Here is a 23,383-nt window from a genome sequence, read left to right on the forward strand (position 1 = left end):
CCCCACTATCAACATTGCTTTAGAATGAAAAAGAATTTTCTCTGAACACTTTCATGTTTAAAATGGCAGAAAACAAATTATATTTCGTTTTTATAGGTGCTTTATTAAACCAAGTATAATTCAGTGAGACAATTGAGACAATTGTTGCTGTTTATTTCTAAGAACTTTTTTTTAAAGAATGTCGAACCAGTTTTCAGTGCATCACGAGTGTTACCTGTAACTTCGTCTTAGAAAAGAAAGCTAACTATCCACATTGAGGATTGACACTTGTTAGAAAACATGCTTCCTCTGCACCACTTCTCTTCATAGCGATACTTGTTTGACCCACTTTCTGCACTCTTATTTAAAATCAACCAAAGTAAAATTTGTGTGCTATACTTAGGTCTGGTATTTGTACATCACTTGATTGCTGGACTCCTTACTTCCGAACTGGCAGGAATTGGAAGATATCGAGCTGTCACACTTTGTGCCTCACCACTCCCACTATTATTATTATTATTATTATTATTAATAATACAGGTCCTGTAACATCACACTAGCCATTACATAGTTACTGTTGTGTTGTGTTGTCTGTTGGTTTGTTTATTTTTGTGAAGGAAATAAAGAAGCATTTTATGGTCTACTGTGGAAACTACGTACAACTCGGATAAGGTATTTTCATTAGATATCTAAGCATATGTGACCTATAAATTTCAATTTTGCTGACGTAGATGCGAGGCACAATGTATGTATGTAGTGGGTAGGCTGTGTGTGGAAGATGTTACTCACACTTTCGTTTCACAAACTGTAAAACATACCACAGTGTGTAACACATTAATGCCAGTATTTGAAAAAAATGCAATTATTGGCATCTTATGTAATCAGTATTACAGTCTAATGAAATAGTGATAATATTGATTTTAAAATTAACATAGTGTCATGACCGAAACACAATTCAACCCTATTGGTTTTACCCCTCAGAAAATTGCATTTTATCCCTCAGGGGGCAATTACCCGAGGTTGGTAACCACTGCTGTATTGCTAGAATGACCTGACTGGGGTAAGAGCCAATGGAGGGTCACTTTGTTTGTCCATAACAGACACCACTCCTCTCCTTATTCCCTAGTTACTAACCTGCAAGCAGTTACTTCTAAAGTTCATGCGGATTGACAGGTTACCATGTACTTTGCATTTACCACTGCAACAAGTTATAGATTCAGAGACTCACAGAGATCTTACAGAACAACTTCCCCACCCATTTCTTCTACTGGGAGATTTCAATGCCCATACTGTATTATGGGGCTCCCACTTTAATTGACCCAAGGATTGAATCCTAGAGAGCCTCGTGATGTCTTGGGAGCTGTGCATCCTAAACACAGGTAACCTTACATGTTTCAGTGCTGCTACTGTGTAATCCTCAGTCATCGACCTCTTCTTTCTGCTCTGTGGCCCTCACAGATTCAGTTCAGTCAGAAGTTACTAATGACTTTTGTTCCAGTGACCACTTCCCACTCAGGATTTACCTACCAAATGGAGTGCTCCCAGAAAGGAAGGACACACCTGAGATGGATGGATAATGGGCAAAGATAACAGGATGGTGTTCAACTAGTTGGTTGTTTTTCAACACCAAGGCAGTGTCTAGGAGAGGGTGGACCACATCACAAGTCATCCACGTTCCTGCTGATTGATGTGTCCCAAAGCCGTCAGGCCATATCAGGAAGCAAAGAGTGCCACTCAGCAATCTGGGTCAGGCATGCAGCTCTGTGATGGCAAACAGCAGAAAACCCTGCAGCTTTCCTATTTGCGAGAGTCAAGGCTCGAGGCGCAATCGAGGACAGCAAGAAAAGGTCACGGCGATCACTCCTGGACTCTCTAAACTGCTCCACTTGTTGTACAAAAGTATGTGAAGCCATCAGGAGGATTTCTAGTAAATGAAACTGTAGCAGAGGTCCTGAAACATGGGTCTTTCCACACAACATCTGGAAACATTGTATAGGTAATTTTGTGATCACTACTGCCACTATTAGCCAAGATCCAGTGTTGTGTTGTTATTATGCCATCATGGAGGGAGGCAAGTTAGTTTTCATGTGCAACCCTTTGCAGTCCTACACCTACCGAAACTGCACATTCTTCATGTGCAGGCTTGATTCAGCACTCTCTGAGGCTCTTGATGCTGTACCCAGTCATGACCAAATCCACTACAGCACTCTGTGCAACTTGAATATGGCGTCCAAGGAAGTCCTCTCACAGTGTTTTAATTCAATATGGCAGATAGGCCAATTTCCAAACTCATGGAGGGATACCTCTCCTCAGGCTCAGAAAGGACTGAGTGGTTCTCACTAGTTACCGAAATGTCAACTTAATAAGCTGTAAGACCACTCAGAGTGTGGATTCAGAAGATGTTGATCCACTGTCAACAGCATGGCTGTGCTAGAGATGGCTATCCAGCAAGTTTTCCTACATGAACACCATCTTATAGGTGTATTCTATGACCTCAGTAAAGTGTGCAACACTAATTGGAGACACAGGATTCTAGGGCAGCTCCACCAATAGGGCTTCTGTGGCAGTCTCCTCATCTTCATTCACTTGTTCTTATATAAGAGCTTTTTTTGGATACTGATTAGGTTATGTGCTGTTGTTTTGGTCTTCAGTCCAGAGACTAGTTTGATGCAGCTCTCCATGCTACTCTATTCTGTGCAAGCTTCTTCATCTCTCAGTACCTACTGCAACCTACATAGTTCTGACTCTGCTTAGTGTATTTATCCCTTGGTCTCCCTCTACGATTTTTACCCTCCACGCTGCCCTCCAATACTAAATTGGTGATCCCTTGATGCCTCAGAATATGTCTTACCAAGTGATCCCTTCTTCTAGTCAAGTTGTGCCACAAACTCCTCTTCTCCCCAGTTCTATTCAATATATCCTCATTAGTTATGTGATCTACCCATATAATCTTCAGCATTCTTCTGTAGCACCACATTATGAAAGCTTCTATTCTCTTCTTGTCCAAACTATTTATCATCCATGTTTCACTTCTATGCATGGCTACACTCCATACAAATACTTTCAGAAATGACTTCCTTACACTTAAATCTATACTCAATGTTAACAAATTTCTCTTCTTCAGAAACACTTTTCTTGCCATTGCCAGTCTACATTTTATATCCCCCCTACTTTTACCATCATCAGTTACTTTTCTCCCCAAATATCAAAACTCATCTGCTACTTTAAGCGTCTCCTTTCCCAATCTAAGTCCCTCAGCATCACCAAACTTAATTCAACTACATTCCATTATCCTTGTTTTGCTTTTGTTGATGTTGTGTGTGTGTGTGTGTGTGTGTGTGTGTGTGTGTGTGTGTGTGTGTGTGTGTGTGTGTGTGTGTGCATTCATTTTAACTGTTATTCTTGTATCTGATTGCACATGAAGGACACAATTCTACCTTGTAAAAGCTGTCTGAGGTTTTTGGAGCCTCATTTTTTTTTTTTTTTTTTTCCGAACTGTTGTGGCTACCGCACCTAAAAAATCTGAAGCAAGGGCCCAGAAGGCACTGAATATCTTAAAGTGCCTTAGCTACATGTCTTGGGAAGCAAACAGGTTGTGTCTGCTCCAGTTTTATAGCACTTTTATGACATAACTGCTAGACTGTTGACCCACAATGCATAGATGAGTAACACCTTACTGAAGATAATTGATGCTATCTGCCATGAGAGGAACAGGCCAGCTTTAGGTGCTTATATGACCAGTCTTGTACCAAGTATCTGTGCTAAACCTGGAGAATGGCCACTTATCATCCAGTGACAGTTCATCATGGTGCATCAAGCACTTAAGAGCCTTGCGACTTCAATTTCACTTCTGTACCATACTGTTGCTCAACCTGTTATGGAACACCTTTTTTCCAGTAGTTGATGAGCAGTGAGGATCTTCGGAAACCATGTGAAGCACAAGTTTGAATCCATTGGTGTGGTCAAGTACAGGCCTATATCCAGGGTTGTAACCATCTGCCACCCAGGTTACTGCATAGGCCCAGAGTAATTTTAGATTTAGTGCAGTATAGGAGAAGTTGTAGTCCTTCTTATGATTTTTCCAACATTTTAATTTAGCTCCACAATTATGTAGCTGTATGCATGGATGGGTCTGAACAGGTGTCTCCATTGGTTGTTGTGTTGTTTTCCGTGATTGTGTCCTCAAGGGTCAGTTACCTACAGAGTCCACTGTGTTTCGTGTCAAATTATGCAAGATACTTAGGGCGCTGAAGCAGATATGATTTGCTGCACCCGCTAAATTCCTTCTTTGTTCAAACTCCCTGAGTTCTCCTCGGTTTCTACAACGCTTATACAAAGGAGAAGTAGTAGTCCAGGATATCCAGGATGTCCTTCTCCTCTTGCAAAGGCTATGGAACAAGGTGTCTTTCTGCTGGGTGCTAGGGCATACGGGTATTAATGGGAATGAACTGGTGATGTAGTAGCCAGGGAGTCATGTTGCAACCCTCAGTTTGTTCAGTGTACCGTCCCAGAGTCGTGCATTGATGAGAAGACGAGTAGCTGGCAGTGACACACAACAAACTGCATGTGATAAAGTCCACAGTTACAGCCTCACAAAAACACACACACACACACACACACACACACACACACACACACACACGCACACGCACACGCACACACATAAACGATATTGCTCTTACTTTGGAAAATACACTCCTGGAAATGGAAAAAAGAACACATTGACACCGGTGTGTCAGACCCACCATACTTGCTCCGGACACTGCGAGAGGGCTGTACAAGCAATGATCACAAGCACGGCACAGCGGACACACCAGGAACCGCGGTGTTGGCTGTTGAATGGCGCTAGCTGTGCAGCATTTGTGCACTGCCGCCGTCAGTGTCAGCCAGTTTGCTGTGGCATACGGAGCTCCATCGCAGTCTTTAACACTGGTAGCATGCCTCGACAGCGTGGACGTGAACCGTATGTGCAATTGACGGACTTTGAGCGAGGGCGTATAGTGAGCATGCGGGAGGCCGGGTGGACGTACCGCCGAATTGCTCAACACGTGGGTCGTGAGGTCTCCACAGTACATCGATGTTGTCGCCAGTGGTCGGCGGAAGGTGCACGTGCCCGTCGACCTGGGACCGGACCGCAGCGATGCACGGATGCACGCCAAGACCGTAGGATCCTACGCAGTGCCGTAGGGGACCGCACCGCCACTTCCCAGCAAATTAGGGACACTGTTGCTCCTGGGGTATCGGCGAGGACCATTCGCAACCGTCTCCATGAAGCTGGGCTATGGTCCCGCACACCATTAGGCCGTCTTCCGCTCACGCCCCAACATTGTGCAGCCCGCCTCCAGTGGTGTCGCGACAGGCATGAATGGAGGGACGAATGGAGACGTGTCGTCTTCAGCGATGAGAGTCGCTTCTGCCTTGGTGCCAATGATGGTCGTATGCGTGTTTGGCGCCGTGCAGGTGAGCTCCACAATCAGGACTGCATATGACCGAGGCACACAGGGCCAACACCCGGCATCATGGTGTGGGGAGCGATCTCCTACACTGGCCGTACACCTCTGGTGATCGTCGAGGGGACACTGAATAGTGCACGGTACATCCAAACCGTCATCGAACCCATCGTTCTACCATTCCTAGACTGGCAAGGGAACTTGCTGTTTCAACAGGACAATGCATGTCCGCATGTATCCCGTGCCACCCAACGTGCTCTAGAAGGTGTAAGTCAACTACCCTGGCCAGCAAGATCTCCGGATCTGTCCCCCATTGAGCATGTTTGGGACTGGATGAAGCGTCGTCTCACACGGTCTGCACGTCCAGCACGAACGCTGGTCCAACTGAGGCGCCAGGTGGAAATGGCATGGCAAGCCGTTTAAATTATGTTCTTTGGCTGTTTGGGTCATGTTTGAATTGGCTGAGACAAAGGGTTGTATACAATTCTTTTGGGGTTGTGGGTGGGGAGGGGGGAAAGAAGTATTCATAGATCATATTCAAGAAATGCAAATAGAATCCTGTTTACATTAGCAGCTGTAGATGGAGGCTACTTAGGATAATGGACTTGCATTTGAGAGCACCAGAATTCCTATCCTAATGTAAGCTCCCTGATTTCCATGGTTTCTTTTAATAATTTCAGGTAAGTCCATGAATTATTCCTCCTGAAAGACAGTGGTTAACATGCTGTAAGACCCTGCTTCGATTCAGGTAGTGCTACATGTGATAGTTCTATTATTTCAGTGGTATTTTTTGTGTTATTTGGTGTTTCCTGTGAGTATATATTTGTTCATGATGCTGAATGAGGATAAACCTTTTTTGTGCTGTTATGTTATTTACTCATACTAAAATGTTTTATTGAGGTAATTTATTAGTTATAATGGAATAAAAATATGTTGTTCACTGTAGCAATGTTGTATTTTTGTACCATTTTCAGAAGAAAGTCTTGCCCATCGTGTGTGTCTTCTTGTTGTTGAGCTGCACTTATGCACATATCAGCCAGAGAAAGCTTTAACCCTGATTGCATACATTGAAAACCAGTTTGTTTCAACAGACACTGTAATATCTTCTGAAAAGGAGATTAAACCTTTAGAAAAGGAACACAAAGAAAAAAAGGTTTGTCTTAAGTAAAGTAAAAAAAAAGTTCTGAGTTTTATTGTATGAAATGGAACTCATAACTGAACATTAATAATTTCTTATGAGCCATTAAATTAGGAACAACTGGAGGAGGGTGGACAGATTTGCAAATTGAAAAATTTAGTTCATTTGCTAGCTTTTATTACTTTTAAATAGTTCCTTTGTTTGGATGAAAGCTTCACATCCAAAAATCATTCCCGCGCCTCCAGATTACTCTTCTACCATTCACTATGTACCAAATGGAGTGGAATTTGAGAGGACAATAGTTCAACATTTAGTTTTTTCATACTTTCCCTAAATTATTTAAGGCAAATGCTGGGATGCTTACTCTAAAGAGGACAGGTGATGTCTTTCGCCAGTCTGAGCTTTTGCTTTATCTGTAATGACGTTGTTGTTCACATAATGTTAAGCCTATTATTTCTTACATATCTCCTCTCATGGCAATGTTATTTTCTCTATTATGAGGCAGTGTGAGATGCTTGATCATGAGTGTTTATCACATAACAATTTGGATGGTCCCATTTTAAAAAGCTTACAGGTACCCTGCATGATGAACTGTATCTCCACCATTAGAAAAGTATATCTAATTCAGAAGTGACTGGCTTGTCAGACTGCTCATGTGATCTGTAGGCTTCAAATTCTCTATTCTTTTGGCAAAGGGTTAAAAAAAATATTTGACTGTTAAAAACACTGAAAACAGAGAAATGCTATTCTTTGCATTATGTCTCTGCCACCTCTCCAGTTTTCATTGTTGTTAAGTAAATGCTTCACTTCTTTTTCTAATACTGCTCTAGTTGCTTTCTAAACATAGTTTATTGCATGTCCTTTTTAATAATATGAACAAAACTTGTCAGCCAGATTTGTAAGTTGACTATGAAATATATCTCCTCTTTTGCTCTTTTCTATAAAGACTCAAGTGTTATTAACATAAACATTTGATCTTACTGAAATGTTACATAATTAGATAACTTATAATAAAATTCTACACTTTACAGACTGTTTCAGTTGATGCAGCTACAGATGCATTCCATTTGAAATTATTACAATACAGAGCTCGTTGTTTCCTTCTCACTCACACATTGAAAGCATGCAAAAGGGAAATTAAGAACTTAGTTACATCTGGAGGAAGGGTGAGCATCATGAAAATATTTATATTGTAGACTGCTACATATTTTTGTGTAGTCGTCAAAATTACATTAACACTAGTCTTCTTAATGTAATTGGCCGTGAATGTGTTCAATTAATCTTTAGATCTGTAACCATTTCTGACTTTTAAGAAAATCCCAGAACAAAATTTTAATGGATATACTCCTGATGCATGGAGTTACTTAACGTATTGTGTAATAAGACATACTAATTTTAGTTTTAGGAAACAAAACAGGGTGGAAAAAATAAATTGAAATGTGCTCCAGATGAAATAAGTGGTTCAGTGAGAGTCTACTAGAGATAGCCTAGAAGAAGGAAATAAACATTGTAACGTGGATGGAGCTGTGCTCAACTCTCAGATCGGCCATTCAGATCTAACTTTTCCATGCTTAACCTAAATGTCCTGTGGTCAATGCTATTACAGTTCCTTTGAAAAGACTACAGCTTATTTCATAGCACAACTTTGTGCAAAAAGAGCTTGCTTTCAATTTCTAAAATCAGCATCAACCATAGAAAATTTGGTTCTAATCTTCTTTTTTTGCTTATGTAATTTTCAGACCACAAGAAAAGAATTTAAAAAGCCTCTAGAATAAAACAAAGTAGAATTCTGAATAATTCTTGTAAGGGTGATAAAGTTTAATGTAGTTTAGATAAAGTTTTGTAATACTTTTTTTTTTTTGCACTTTTCAGACAATGGCAACTGCTTTTCTGAAAGGGAATCTGGAATATCTGAGAGGAAATTACAGAAAAGCTATAAAAGCCTTAAGCTCTGTCCCACAGAACACACTAGCATTTAAGTAAGTGTGTTACTCTTTTAGTGAATATAAACTGTTACCTTAGAGTTTAGAGTACTAAATATCAGTCTTATTTGCATGTAGCTGGTAGGTATAGTGTAGTGAAATAGAATATCTACCTCAACAGTTGTTTACTACTTGACAGTTTTTCTCGAGCTTACTGTTACTCTGCAAGAAGCACCTGTTAATTCAGGAGTTGTGGTATAAATCCTATCAAATAGTTGTATGGACAACTTGTTTTGCCTGAAATTACTGTTTGAGTATACTTCAATTAATGAGCTTCACAAAATAAAATTTTTGTTGCAGGGATTGTGGTGAATCTACTTCAGTGTTGTTTTATAACAACAATGGATGCATTCATCATTATATGGGCAAACCAAATCTTGCCTGCTTTTACATGCAGAAAGCTTTCCAGGAAAATGAAAATGCCTTGAATAGCCTGTCAAAACCAGAACCTGGTTTGTACTGCATTCTGTATTTTCAATTTAAATTAGATCTTTGTTATATCCTTATTCGTTGTTCTGATTACTGAGTATTACTAACAGTAACAAAACTAAGTTAATTCCTGTGAATATTGTGCTCTTCTTTTTATGAAGAAAGATGTGTGTGTTACTCATACTCGTGATTGGTGAATGTATAATACTTGTTATATGACATGGTGATAATTACCATTTGTTCATATTTTTCACTTTTACATCTACATCAATACTCTATACTCTGCAAACCAAGATAAGTGCATGGCTGAAGGTACTCTCGTTATGCCAGTTACTAGGATTTCTTCCCATTCCATTCGTGTATGGAGTGTGGGAAGAATGATTGCTTAAATGCCTCTTTGCATGCTGTAATTAGTCGTAACCTTATCCTCACAATCCGTATGTGAGTGATTTATGTTGGTGGTGTAGCATATTCCTAAAATCATCATTTAAAGCTGGTCCTTAAAACTTCATAATTAGGTTAAAAATCAACAGTTGAGATCGCAAAACTTTCAGGTCATGTTGAAGCCATCTTCAGAATTTTTGGCAACCTATGGCTGGAGCTGGCAGCTCCTCAGTTTTCTCGTGATACCATGGTTGTACACAGTGTACGATCGTGGTATCAGGAGAAAACTGAGGGGCCACCAGCACCACCCACAGGGGGCCAAAAATTCTTTAACATAAGCTGAAGCTGGTAAATAAACAAATATTATTGCACTCTTAACCATTGACTTTAACCTAAATTTTGCACCATATTGCTACACTCCATAGACAATATTGTCTAAATGTATGAACTTTATAAGTAGGTTATAACTAGGCTTTCTTGGGATAGTTTCTGTCTATATTCAAGAGTCTGCCAGTTCAGCTTCTTCAGCATCTCTGTGATACTTCCCCACAAATCAAACAAACCTGTGACCATTCATGTTGCCCTTCTCTGTATATATTCAGTATCCCCCATTAGTCCTATTTGGTATGGGTCCCACACACTTGAACAATATTATAGAGTGGGTCACACAAGTGATTTGAAAGGAAATCTCCTTTGTAGAATGACTGCATTTCCCCAGTATCCAACAAGTAAATGGAGTCTGCCACCTGCTTTTCCCTCGACTGAGTGTATGTGATCATTCCAATTTGTATCCCTACAAAGTGTTACACCCAGGTATTTGTATGAGAGCTGTGACTCATTGATGTTATAGTCATAGGATACTTTTTTTTTCCATTTTGTGGAGTGCACAGTTTTACATTTCTTAGTGCCACCCTGAGATCTGATCAAGATCTCAATGAATATATATGCAGCTTCTTTCAAACTATAGTTTGTTATAGAGAACTGTATGATCTGCAAAAAGTCTGAAGGTATCCAAAGTTACTATTAATATTGTCCACAAGGTCATTAATATACAACATGAACAGCAAGGGTCCCAACATACTTCTCTGGGAACACACTCGAAGTTACTTCTGCACCTGATGATGACACTCTGTCCAAGATAATGTGCTGTGTCTTCCCTGCCAAAAAGTCCTCATTCCAGTCACAAATTTCTCTTTATACACCATATGATTATACTTTTGACAATAAGTGGATGTGATACTCGGCCAAATGCTTTTCGAAAATCAAGAAATGCTGCATCTACCTGACTGCATTGTCCAGAGCTTTTAATATGTCCTATGAGAATAGTGTGAGTTGGGTTTTGCATGATCGATGTTTTCAGAATCTGTGCTGATTGGGATGTAAGAGGTTATTCTGTTTGAGGTATTTCATTATGTTTGAGCTCAGAATATGTTCCAAGATTCAACAACAAATCAATGCCAAGAATACTGGATAGTCGATTTTATGGATCATGTCTACTACTCTTCCTGTAAATGGGTGTGACCTGACTCTTCTTCCAACTAATGGGCACAGTTTTTGGTTTGGGGAATCTGTGACAGAGTATAGTTAGAAGAGGGGCTAACTCAGATGCAAATTCAGTATAGCATCTGATAAGGAATCCATCAGACTCTGGAACTTTATTTAATTTTAATGATTCCAGCAGTTTGTCAACACCCCTGACACTAACGCTATTTCACTCATCTTTTCGGTGGTGTGAGGGTTAAATTGGGTCAGTTCTCCTGGGTTTATTCTTTGTAAAGGAACATTTGAAAACAGGATTAACATTTCAGCTTTTGCTTTCTACCCTCAATTTCAGTTCATGTCCCATTCACAAGTGACTGGACACTAACTTTGGTGCCACTAACAGCCTTTACACACAACAAGAATTTCTTTTGTTTTTTTTGGAAGCTCATTTGACAATATTTTGATAGCGTAATTATTGAAGGCTTTAGTCATGCTCTCTTGACAACTAAACGCATGTCATTCTGCATCCCACTAGCTGTAGCCTTCTGATTTGTTTTACACCTATTATGCAGTAGTCTCTGTTTCTTTGAAGTTTTTTTACAGTGGCTGTATACGATGGAGAATCCCTGCCATTAGAAACTGTTCTACTCTGTACATATCTATCCAGTGTATGGTCAACTATTCTCTTAAACTTGAGCAATAGTTCCTCTATGTGCTCCTGTCCTGTGCTGAAAGTTTCAAGTTCCTCATTGAGATGTGACCCTTGCCTTATGTATCCAACATTTTACATTGGTAATTGTTGTGCGTAATTCGTATTAGATTTTTCTGACAGGATATGCACGTTGGTTCCAGCCCACTACTGTGTGAAATGTTAGTCTTATATTTTTTTGGACACTTATTTTTGGGTATTCTGGGTGTTTGTTCATATTGGTACCTGCTTTATTGCTTCCAACCTACTACAAGGCTTGATTTTTGCCGTGCTTCGTGCTAGTAGTATGGCTTATTCGCCAGTTTTGTCATCTCACGCTAGCATGTATACCATGGCTCCCATCCACTACTATGCTAGATATTACACATTTATGTTAAATACAGTATCTTTATACTGATTTTTTTTAATATTTTAGCTTCACATGCTATTATTGTGTATCTTAATTTTTATTTCAATAGACAGTCATATGATTCCCTTTCCCTGTAGTTATAAGGAGGATGAAATTAATGGCAATTGTCCTTCTAAATTGATTATAATGCTTCCATATCTAATCAAAAAACTGCACTCTTACTCTCTGTGAGAAAAGATGTGGCATTATGATGATTTTAGGAAATATTTGATCTCACTGTATGACATATTTTTAATTCCTCTTTGTTCACATTAGCACTTTTGTGGTGCCTCCAGCCTACTGCATGGCTTGATGTTTTTTATGCTCAATACTCGTTATGTGATGTACCGGTAGTCATAAATTCTGCATCTCACATTAGCATGCATGATGGTGTGCTGAAAAGTAATCACACTGAATTTTTTATGTGTGAGCTCTTTAAACAAAACAAATTTTATTAACATTCTACATCTTTATTCTTAATGTCTGCATTTTTATTTATGAGCATAGTGAAGCTGGCAATGAACACATTTCTCTGATAATTTTAAAATGATGGTAACCACAGGTTAGGTAATTGTACCTAACTGATTGACCATTCATATAATGTAACATAGGTGTTTACATATAGGTGCTGCATTAGAAAACTGAATGAAAAGTCCAATAGTCCGCAGTAGATTTTTTATTGTAGTTGATTAGAGACTCTAATGGTTTCGCAACTAGTAAGTTGCATCTTCTGGTGTGTATCTGTACAGAAATTTTTATAAATTAATACTCTGACAATGGGGAAATTAAGTTATCTGAGATATTTTCAAAGTACTGAGTGAATAGACCGAAATAAGGGGGAAAATATTATGCATGTTAATAAATTAGGCGTGGATCTCATATGCCCCACAATGAATGGGTCCATTCATTATAATGAATAAGAATTGCAGTTTCATACTAAAAGATGATTTACTTACAATGCTATGTCATGTGGTATGAAGAGCTATTACAAAATGCCACAGACTAACAGATTGCAGGGCTAGCCAATGTTCTCAGCCTTTTCAATGCGTAAAACAATCATCAATGATGAATGTTCAGGCTGTAAAAGTGAAGGAATGAAGTTTAAGTTTCAGGAACTAATCCTTTACTAAAAACAGAGAAGTGGTAACTAAAATAAAAAAAGAGATGGGGAAAGTCCTGTGTAATATGGAGCAATGGACAAAAACGTGACTGACCTGTGTTAGAATCATGATGAACTGTCTGTCACTTGACCAAATGAAATATGTTCCTGTGGGCTTATATCAAGCAACAGATGATGTTCCCCATAAATGTTACTCAGGCAAATATTGGGATGGCGAGTTGCACTCCTAGACTGTACACTTGCCTCTCCCTCCTGCATTCCTGATTCCCAGCCTACACACCTGCTGCTGCTGCTGTTGGTGGTGGTGGTGGTGGTGGTGGTGGTGTGTGTGTATGTGTGCGTGTACATGAGTGCGCACATTTTAGCTCATCAAAGGATTTTTCCACAGGCTAGCAAAGTTTTCACAAAGTTAAAAGTTTGACAACCAGGTGAGCTTCTCTGAAGAGATTCAGCAATTGGATATTTACTCAGCCTCTGTCTAATGTTTTCAAATAATATTTTTTTTCTCTTCCAGTATTTTTCGGGTCTGAAGTTGGATCCCATCAACATTCTGCAACAATATTTCGGCCCAGAGACGTCCGGCCATCCTCAGGTGAGTAGACGAAGTACTGAAGAGACCTGATGCAGTCATGGTATTTATAGTGAATTCAGCGCATCCAGATCGTACAGCGCATGCGTTAGGAGGTGACATGCCCAAGGCAGCCAAGTTGTGTGTGCTGCCCTCAGTGGTGAAGTAAGAACAAACTAATCACTAACAAGGGAACCTCCCCATCACACACCCTTCGGATTTAGTTATAAGTTGGCACAGTGGATAGGCTTTGAAAAACTGAACACAGATCAATCGAGAAAACAGGAAGAAGTTGTGTGGAACTATGAAAAAATAAACAAAATATACAAACAGAGTAGTTCATGAGCAACATAGACAACATCAAGGAGAATGTGAGCTCACGGGCGCCATGGTCCCATGGTTAGCGTGAGCAGCTGCGCAACGAGAGGTCCTTGGTTCAAGTCTTCCCTCGACTGAAAAGTTTAATTTTTTATTTTCAGTTTATGTGACAAACTCTTATGTTTTCATAACTTTTTTGGGAGTGATTATCACATCCACAAGAAAACCTAAATCGGGCAAGGTAGAAGAATCCTTTTACCCATTCGCCAAGTGTATAAGCTTCATGGTTCGACAACATATTCCTGTCTTGTGACGCACATGCCGTCACCAGTGTCGTATAGAAAATATCAGACGTGTTTTCCTGTGGAGCAATCGCATGCGTTTGCAGTGCTGTCGCAAAACATAGACGCTAAACTTATTACAGTGAACAGAGACGTCAATGAACGAACGGACAGATCATAACATTGTGAAAATAAAGAAAGTAAACTTTTCACTGGAGGGAAGATTTGAACCAAGGACCTCTCGTTCTGCAGCTGCTCATGCTAACCACGCTCGTGGGCTCAGACTCACCTTGATGTTGCCTATCTTGCATATGGACTACTCAGTTTGTATATTTTGCTTATTTTTCCATAGTTCCACACAACTTCTTCCTGTTTGCTCGATTGATCTGTGTTCAGTTTTTCAAGGCCTATCCACTGTGCCAACTTATAACTAAATCTGAGGGGGGTTGTGATGGGGAGACTCCCTTGTAAGTATCGACAAAGCATGTCAATTATGTTATGACTGCATCATTTTAACAATAGGATTCCAATTTTTATCAATTTAGATGCCATTGTCACGATTAATTAAATTATCAGCAAGACGTATTTCCACGGATTCTTTAGTTACAGAGTCCCAGAAGCTGGAAACCGGTGCTAAAATTTTGATGTTGGTGTATTCCATTGAATGAATGTCCCATGGAAATGCAATGTTCTGGCACTGCTGATTTTAAAGGTTATCGCAGACGCATGTGTCTTTTGTGTTCTACAGTGTTCATGGACTGTTTGTGTCATCTGACCTATATATGCAGAGCCACACTCACAGGACCATCATCCCACACAAACCGCCAGTGTTCTCAGTACCTTAATTGATAGGGTGCATGTAATTTTGGATGTTGATAGCCTTCATGAAGAGTTAATGTGTCTGGAGGAGGTTTTTAAATAGAATGGCTATATTTCGCGTCAAATACGGAAGACCATGCACAATTATAAGAACAAGAAGCAACGCTCTGAGGAGACTGATGATGATTATAAATCAACCGCATTCCTTCCATATTCCAGGAACATGTCTTCTAAAATAGGAGGCAGATCGCTTGGGAAGAATAATATTAATGTCATCTTCCATCCACCAACAAAGAGCAGGACCTTAGTTGGATCTGTTAAAGACAATTTACAATTGCGGAAGGCGGGTGTTTATAAAATTCCCTGTGAGTGTGGCTCTGCATATATAGGTCAAACGATACAAACAGTCTAAGAACGCTTTGTAGAACATGAAACACACACCCAACACACCCGTCTGCACTGGACTCGCATTCGGGAGGAGGACGGTTCAATCAAGCATCCGGCCATCCTGATTTAGGTTTTCCGTGATTTCCCTAAATCGCTCCAGGCAAATGCCGGGATGGTTCCTTTGAAAGGGCACGGCCAACTTCCTTCCCCGTCCTTCCCTAATCCAATGAGAGCGGTGACCTCGCTGTCTGGTCTCCTTACCCAAACAACCCAACCCGACCCAACACACCCCTTTGCGGCAACCTTTAAAATCAGCAGTGGCAGAACGTTGCATTTCCATTGGACATTCAATGGAATACAAAAACACCAAATTTTTAGCACCAATTTCCAGCTTCTGGGACACTGTAACTAAAGAATCCGTGGAAATACATCTTACTGGTAATTTAATGAATCGTGACAACGGCTTCCAACTGAATAAAAATTGGAATCCTATTGTTAAAAAGATGTGGTCACAATGTAATTGACATGCTCTTACTTCACCACTGAGGGAAGCACACACAACTTGGCTGCCTTGGGCATGTCACCTCCTAACGCATGTGCTGTAAATAGCCAGTATGATCTGGATGCGCGGAATTCACTATAAATACCATGACTGCATCAGGTCTCTTCAGCTTTTCGTCTACTCACCTGAGGATGGCTGGACATCTCTGGGCTGAAATATCGTGGCAGAATGTTGCTGAGATCACGCTGCAGACCCAAAAATTGCTGGAAGAAGAAATACGCCGGGAAAATTTCAGAAGCCACAATAAAATATTTAGTTGTGTCATTATTGTAGAGTTGTACTCAAAATAATGAACAACAGGGATCTATGAAAATTTAATGGAGGCTACTTATTCCAAGGTACCTTTCAGGTAGCTTGAATGAAAGAAATAGTTCCTTTTTATTTTTTATATCTTTAGGTTTAAATTTTGAAAGCAGTAGGTGTGGAGATATATCCATCATGTATGGATTTCTGTTACTCGTGCACAAAATATACTATTTTAATGAGGTAAGTAGTCTTAGAGAGTTTGCATTGGCACTTGACCGTATATAAATCCCTCTTAATACTATTGTATCCAAGAAAAAAAAGCTAGAAACTGAATCAGAATATTTTCTTTGTTTTGAAGCTGTAAAATTCCTCCTCAGTGTTCATTTTGAATTAGAGTGTTGATGGTTTAATATTGTCATAGTTCATACCTGTCTCTTTTTGCAGTGGAACCATATTCTGGCAGGCCTCTGTTTACACTGGGCTCATCTCGTTTCTATGAACTGAAGTACAATCTGGGCATTTGTCTTCTGCATGCAGGAAAAGCTGTTCAGGCATTTGATTGCCTCATTGATGCAGTCCAAGTGTATCATATGAACCCAAGGCTATGGTTGCGTCTTGCTGAGTGCTGTATTATGGCACATAAATCTGTGAGTTTTTTTTTATATCACAAATCTTTTCACATACAAACATGTTAGAGTTTCAGTATGAGAAGCTGATTACATATAAACACACTTGTGTGTGGTTCACACTGAGATGATACTATATACAATATGACATGTTGCAATAAATGTTGCATGACACTCATGTTCCCACTGGAATGATACACTGTGCGATGTGATACAATATGTGTGCGACTTGCCATTCAACTAGCAATAAGACAGCATGAATTGCATTTAGGTTTCAGTTGCATGCATGGGGTATTCCGAAGGGGACATTATTGTGGCTTCTCATTATTTAATGCTCAAAAACTGAAGAAGAAAAGGAAGTACCAAATGCATGCATACAATGCTATAAACATCAAACGTAGTTCAGTTGCAGTTTGTCATTAGCTTTCCCAACATGGTCACAATTTCCACAAATTCTACAGAATGAGTCCAGACAGTTTCAACTTTTAGGAGCAACTAGTATCAGCTACTCTGACAAAGGAGGACACTAATTTTTGACCTGATACTTCTCTTGGTGAGAAGCTAATTACCATGAGGTAAATTAGTGCAAGTGTTTGATTGATGTTAAAAATTATGTCTCTCGCTTGCTTATGCAGAATTTATCACTTACCACCACCATCAGTGATGACAGCTTGCAACAAATGAAATTCACTATACAACTCCCTACAATCATGTTTAAAACTCGCATTACCTATGGAATTCAGAGCAGAGTGCTCAGAACACTACTGCATGCTCGTTGGCTATCAGAGAATCCATGACATAGCTGTGCAGAACAAGGCTAAACTCAACCGCCATCATTCGTGACTCCAACTATAGTACATTTGACATATTTAGCCCCTAAGCTACACCACATAACAGAAATGGTGAGATCACAATGTCTGGAAGTTGACTGTCTTGTTTCCAATGTCAATAAAATTTTCATTAAAGCACATGCTAGAGTTTAAATTTGCAGAGAACTGGCTCCAAATGTTAGCATTACCTCTTCAGCCTATTTTATCACGACAGGTTTCATGGTTGGAGACCATGTGTTAGTATGCTAAGCATTTCAGTGATGTGAAAAAAATAGTAGACATCTAGATCTGGAAGATGTAGCTTCTAGACAGATAGCTCAAGAATGCTTCAACTCAACCAGAGAGCTGCCAGTGGTAGTGGTCATGTGTACATGAGGTCGCTTGCTTGTGTCAGTTTGTGTGTTTTTTCATTGCTCAAGAAGGCTTTGGCCAAAACCTACAATGTGTAACAGTATTTTCATAATGCCTGTCTGTAACTCTTTGGGACATCTTTACAGTGACTAGAAACCTATCCTTTTTCTAATATTGTCAACAGAAAATTATTCAGACAACAAGTTTAGTGAATTTTCCTAATCTGATCTGTAAAATTTCAGGAATTCAGTCATAGCCAACATTTGTCACCTACTAATGTTTCGGCTGTAAACGACTCAGTCATTTGTGGAGCAAGTGTGAAAGACAGACAGCAAAGCTAAAGCATTCTCGTCCATTTTATATATCAGTATATAAGGCAGATGGGAGGGCTCTACCATCAGTCTTTCCAACTCACTCTGAAGGTGGCTTAATGGTTAACAACAAAAATTGTAGCAGCAAACAAAGTTTGGTTATAGCTGAATTCCCACAATTGTGTGGATCTAGTAAAAAGGCTTGAGAAGATGAAGATTCACATGTCATAATCTGTTGGCACCTTCAGAATCACAGATCACTACACTGTCAGTCATAATCTGTTCTGAGACCATCCTAGTCCAGGCTCATCCTCATCTGACCTAGGCCTTCTGTGGTCTGAGCTGGTGCTATTATTGTTTAGGCCTACCTTTGCCAGGTATGGGCCTATTCTTGCCTGTGACTGCCTTCATGTGAGCCTGTTCTCATCTGATCCTATCGTCATCTAGATGTACTGATATTTTCCTATTCAGGGTGTATACACTGCAGGACAACCGAGGAATCTGGGAAAAACTCAGGAATTTTTTCAACCAAAAGAATTCTCTGAAAAATCTGTAAATTTCTCCGAATTCTGGGAATTTTTCATTGTTTTAATTTTCAGTTAAATTTTGAATTGATACACAAACAAAGAATTTAACTTAAGCCTGCTACTCCACTATACTACTGCAGCAGTAAAACATAAACAAGAGAATAACACCAAAATAAAACTTAAGTTGCAAATAAATGTGCCATATACAACAACAAAATACAGTGCATGTACAAGCGTCTGCCGACAGCAAAATGTGTCAAAGACTTTAGGATGAATATTGTGTAATACTTCATAACAACAAACTACTTTCAATGAGCCAGATGTCACAACTGTTTACATTTCTAACAGGTCACTGGAAAATATTGTGAATGATTGTTTTTGCTTAGCATTGTTTTCTAAGTAAATTTCCTTATATACTAGATGAATGTTACATATGAGGATGTGTGATGAATTTCTTGAATCAAGGAGTGTTAGACTCTCATTCAAAACTTAATGCTTTGAGAACCAGCCACTTCGAAAAAAATTTGCCCAGAAGACCAGCCATTTATGTCATTATTTAAAATTTTACTGGTGTTTGATTTAGCTTGAAGTGTAACGCATACTAAAAAAAGACTAGGTTCGGGATTAGTTTTTCGTATTTATGTTAGTTCTTTCATAGATTTCAAATTATGCAGTAATGATGGCAAAAATAAAACAAAATGAAGTGAGTTCTTCAGCAGTTTCATACATAATTGGCTTTTATATGGAAAAGTCAGAGTTCCCATTCAGCCAGGTAACCCATGAAATGTTGGTTGCACAGTAGTGAAATACATAATTGTGCTTATCGTAAATAGTCAGCTGCTGCAATTGAAGCTGTATGCTTAGGATCCTGCCTCAGAAAAAATTACAAAAATTTTTTGACGACCAATATTACGTGTGGCAGCTTAGCTTTTCTTGTAGCTATACTGTATGTATATTAATTTAAACATTAACATTTCCTATTTGTGTGTTTCCACTACTTAACAGTGATGTTGTTATTGGCTGACCACATCAGGTGTCGTGTGTTGCAGTCTCGATTTCAGTGATTCAGAAACTACCATGCTGTATTTGGTAGAATTCATGTTTATACTTGCATAATACAAAAATATGTATTGTAAAAGTTGCCGCACATCAAAGATCATTTCAAAACATGTGGTTTTTTGCTGGGTTTTGTTTCAGTGTCGAGAAGTTGTATGCTAATATATAAAACCTTCACCATTTGAGTGATTGATACATCTTATTGCTCCGAGGAAGAGTATATTGTCATTTCACAAAGAAAGAAAATGAGCTTTCGGCAGGGTATGTTGTATTTGACCCAGGAAAAAGTGTATTTTCACCCGAGAAAAAGTGTATTCTAAATCAGAAAATCCGGGAATATTTTTCTCTTGTCCATGTATACACCCTGCACTGGGCAAAATTGTAATGGCATTGACTGAGTCAATGGAGGTGAAATCATTGATGATTCAAAGTAATGAAATAAGTGAAAATTACTCTCAAACGCTCACTCTGCAGTGAAATGAATGACATGAGAATTGAAAATATATGACAGACAAGGACTTGAACTAGAGTTTTGTGTTTTTCATGGGCAGTCACCTTAGTTATGTTTCTAGCCACATTTATGAATGTCACTGAGCTCTTTGCATGATTAACACCATATAAGTTATCCTGAGGTAATTTTCAGACAAGTAAGTTTGGGTAAATAACAAACAGCCTCATAGGAATCTAATGTTTTGCCAAATAACTTGTTGTCTGTTGGAACCATTGGTCTTGAGCAGTTACGTGTATTTTGAATCAAATTATTTCCATATTGTGTTCACAGATGCATTGGTGTAGAAAACAAGGCAAAAAATAGTGTTACACTTAATGCTTTATCAACTTCTAATTTAATTTTCAATTGCAGCCGTCAGTAGCTAATTTTTTTGCAGATTTATCACTGTTCAATTTGTACAGAAACCAGATGGCAGTTATAAGAGTCAAGGGGCATGAAAGGGAAGCAGTGGTTGGGAAGGGAGTGAGACAGGGTTGTAGCCTATCCGCGTTGTTTTTCAATGTGTATATTGAGCAAGCAGTAAAGGAAACAAAAGAACAAATTCAGAGTAGGTATTAAAATCCATGGAGAAGAAATAAAAACTTTGAGGTTCGCCAATGACATTGTAATTCTATCAGAGACAGCAAAGGACTTGGAAGAGCAGTTGAACGGAATGGACAGAGTCTTGAAAAGAGGATATAAGATGAAAATCAACAAAAGAAAACGAGGATAATGGAATGTAGTCGAATCAAGTAGGGTGATGCTGAGGGAATTAGATTAGGAAATGAGACACTTAAAGTAGTAAAGGAGTTTTGCTATTTGGGGAGCAAAATAACTGATGATGGTGAAGTAGAGAAGATATAAAATGTAGACTGGCAATGGCAAGGAAAGCATTTCTGAAGAAGAGAAATTTTTTTTCTGAAAGTATTTGTATGGAGTGTAGCTATGTATGGATGTGAAACATGGACAATAAATAGTTTGGACAAGAAGAGAATAGAAGCTTTCGAAATGTGGTGCGACAGAGGAATGCTGAAGATTAGATAGGTAGATCACATAACTAATGATGAAGTATTGAATAGGATTGGGGAGAAGAGAAGTTTGTGGCACAACTTGACAAAAAGAAGGGACCGGTTAGTAGGACATGTTCTGAGGCATCAAGGGATCACAAATTTAGCATTGGAGGGCAGTGTGGAGGGTAAAAATTGTAGAGGGAAACCAAGAGATGAATACACTAAGCAGATTCAGAAGGATGTGGGTAGCAGTAAGCACTGGGAGATGAAGAAGCTTGCACAGGATAGGGTAGCATGGAGAGCTGCATCAAACCAGTCTCAGGACTGAAGACCACAACAACAACAACAACAACAACAACAACAACAACACTGTTCAAGCAAGGAATAAAATTTCTAGACATTTGTATGGCAGAGAAAGAAATTTTGAAAAAAACTGTTCAGCGTTCTTATGCTTTTGGACCATTTTTAGACAGGTTACCATGGGTGGTCCTCAAAACACAGTGGGAATGAAATCAGTTATTCCCGAAGATGAAGTAGTGGAACTATCGAACTCACTGAAATATATGGCCATAATGGCATTTGAACTAACAACTCAAGACGTGAAAGACACTAAAATGTATGTGACTGCACACAATATTCATTCTCCTTTTACTAGTAACAAAAGGAAGACTGGTTCCAAAATTTTAAGAAACACAGTGATTTGACACTGAGGAAGCCAGAGCAATTACAGCAAACTAGGAGAGATGTTGTAAATAATCGATTCATAATTTACAGCTTCCATGATTTATTGAAAGACAAAATGGAGCTATTTGGTGTAAAAGATAATCCGAAATGTATTTACAATCCTTATGATGCCAGTTTCTGCCTAGGTCTATCGAAAACAAAAGAAAGATATGGTGAAAGTTGAATCAGGGCTTTTGAAGCGTTTAGGAGATTGATATTGGTGCCCACTGAAAAAACAAGTAGCAGTTGTTGCAAAATCCTTTGTGCTTTTCAGGGCATTCAAGACAGTGTGTTGACCCTTTCATGTTAAAGCCTTTGTCGGGTTGAAACAAACCTACAGTAATGCCAAAAAGTATTACAAAGACCCCCCTAAAGTTTAGAAACATTAAACCATGTCTCTGAAATACCATTTCTGTTTGGAAGGTTTGTATCTTTTGACCCTCATTCTTTCATAATCAACATAAATAAAAATGTAAACGTTCATTTATACAAAATCAAAAATCTCTGAAAGTTCTTCACCAATCGCTTTGAAATTGTGACACATTACATTCAAACATGCACGTGATTTTGTATACCTGCTGGAGCTCCATATGGCATATACTCTAAATATATATTAAAAACAAAGATTCCAAGACTTACCAAGCGGGAAAGCGCCGGTAGACAGGCACAATAAATAAAACACACAAATAATCACACAAAATATCTAGCTTTCGCAACCGACAGTTGCTTCTTCAGGAAAGAGGGAAGGAGAGGGAAAGATGAAAGGATGTGGGTTTTAAGGGAGAGGGTAAGGAGTCATTCAAATCCCGGGAGCAGAAAGACTTACCTTAGGGGGGAAAAAAGGACACACACACATATCCATCCACACATACACAGACACAAGTAGACCACACTGTAAATATATACACACACACACATATTACATACTTTTGTTAATGTAATGTAATTATATACATAAAAAATCTACTCACCAAGCTACAAGAGAACATGCACATAAAAAAGATTACATCTACACAAGCTTTTGGAGCAGGAAAAAGGACAGGAGTGGTTTAGGAAAAGGGGATGGATTTCAGAAAAGTTGCACAGAACAGCAGCTCAGGGTAGACTTACCAGACAGGATGAAAAGGAAAGACTTTCCTTCTCATCTCTTCTGGTAAGTCTCCCTGACCTGCGGTGCTGGGTGACTTTCCCTAAACCTCTGCAGTTCTTTTCATTCA

At 39.1% G+C, this 23,383-nt stretch overlaps 1 protein-coding gene across 1 annotated transcript in view; it reads left to right on the forward strand.

Annotated features, from left to right (window-relative positions):
- The window catches only part of LOC126272662 (CCR4-NOT transcription complex subunit 10-B), a 144,044-nt gene that overhangs the window by 44,004 nt on the left and 76,657 nt on the right, over window positions 1-23,383 (forward strand). Inside the window, exons 3-7 of the mRNA XM_049975675.1 lie at window positions 6,404-6,582; window positions 7,599-7,733; window positions 8,440-8,546; window positions 8,850-9,001; window positions 16,687-16,889. Coding sequence (XP_049831632.1) covers window positions 6,404-6,582; window positions 7,599-7,733; window positions 8,440-8,546; window positions 8,850-9,001; window positions 16,687-16,889 — 776 coding nt within the window. The remainder of the gene's footprint in view (window positions 1-6,403; window positions 6,583-7,598; window positions 7,734-8,439; window positions 8,547-8,849; window positions 9,002-16,686; window positions 16,890-23,383) is intronic.

This window comes from Schistocerca gregaria, chromosome 5 (assembly GCF_023897955.1).
Source record: "Schistocerca gregaria isolate iqSchGreg1 chromosome 5, iqSchGreg1.2, whole genome shotgun sequence".
Classification (NCBI taxonomy): domain Eukaryota; kingdom Metazoa; phylum Arthropoda; class Insecta; order Orthoptera; family Acrididae; genus Schistocerca; species Schistocerca gregaria.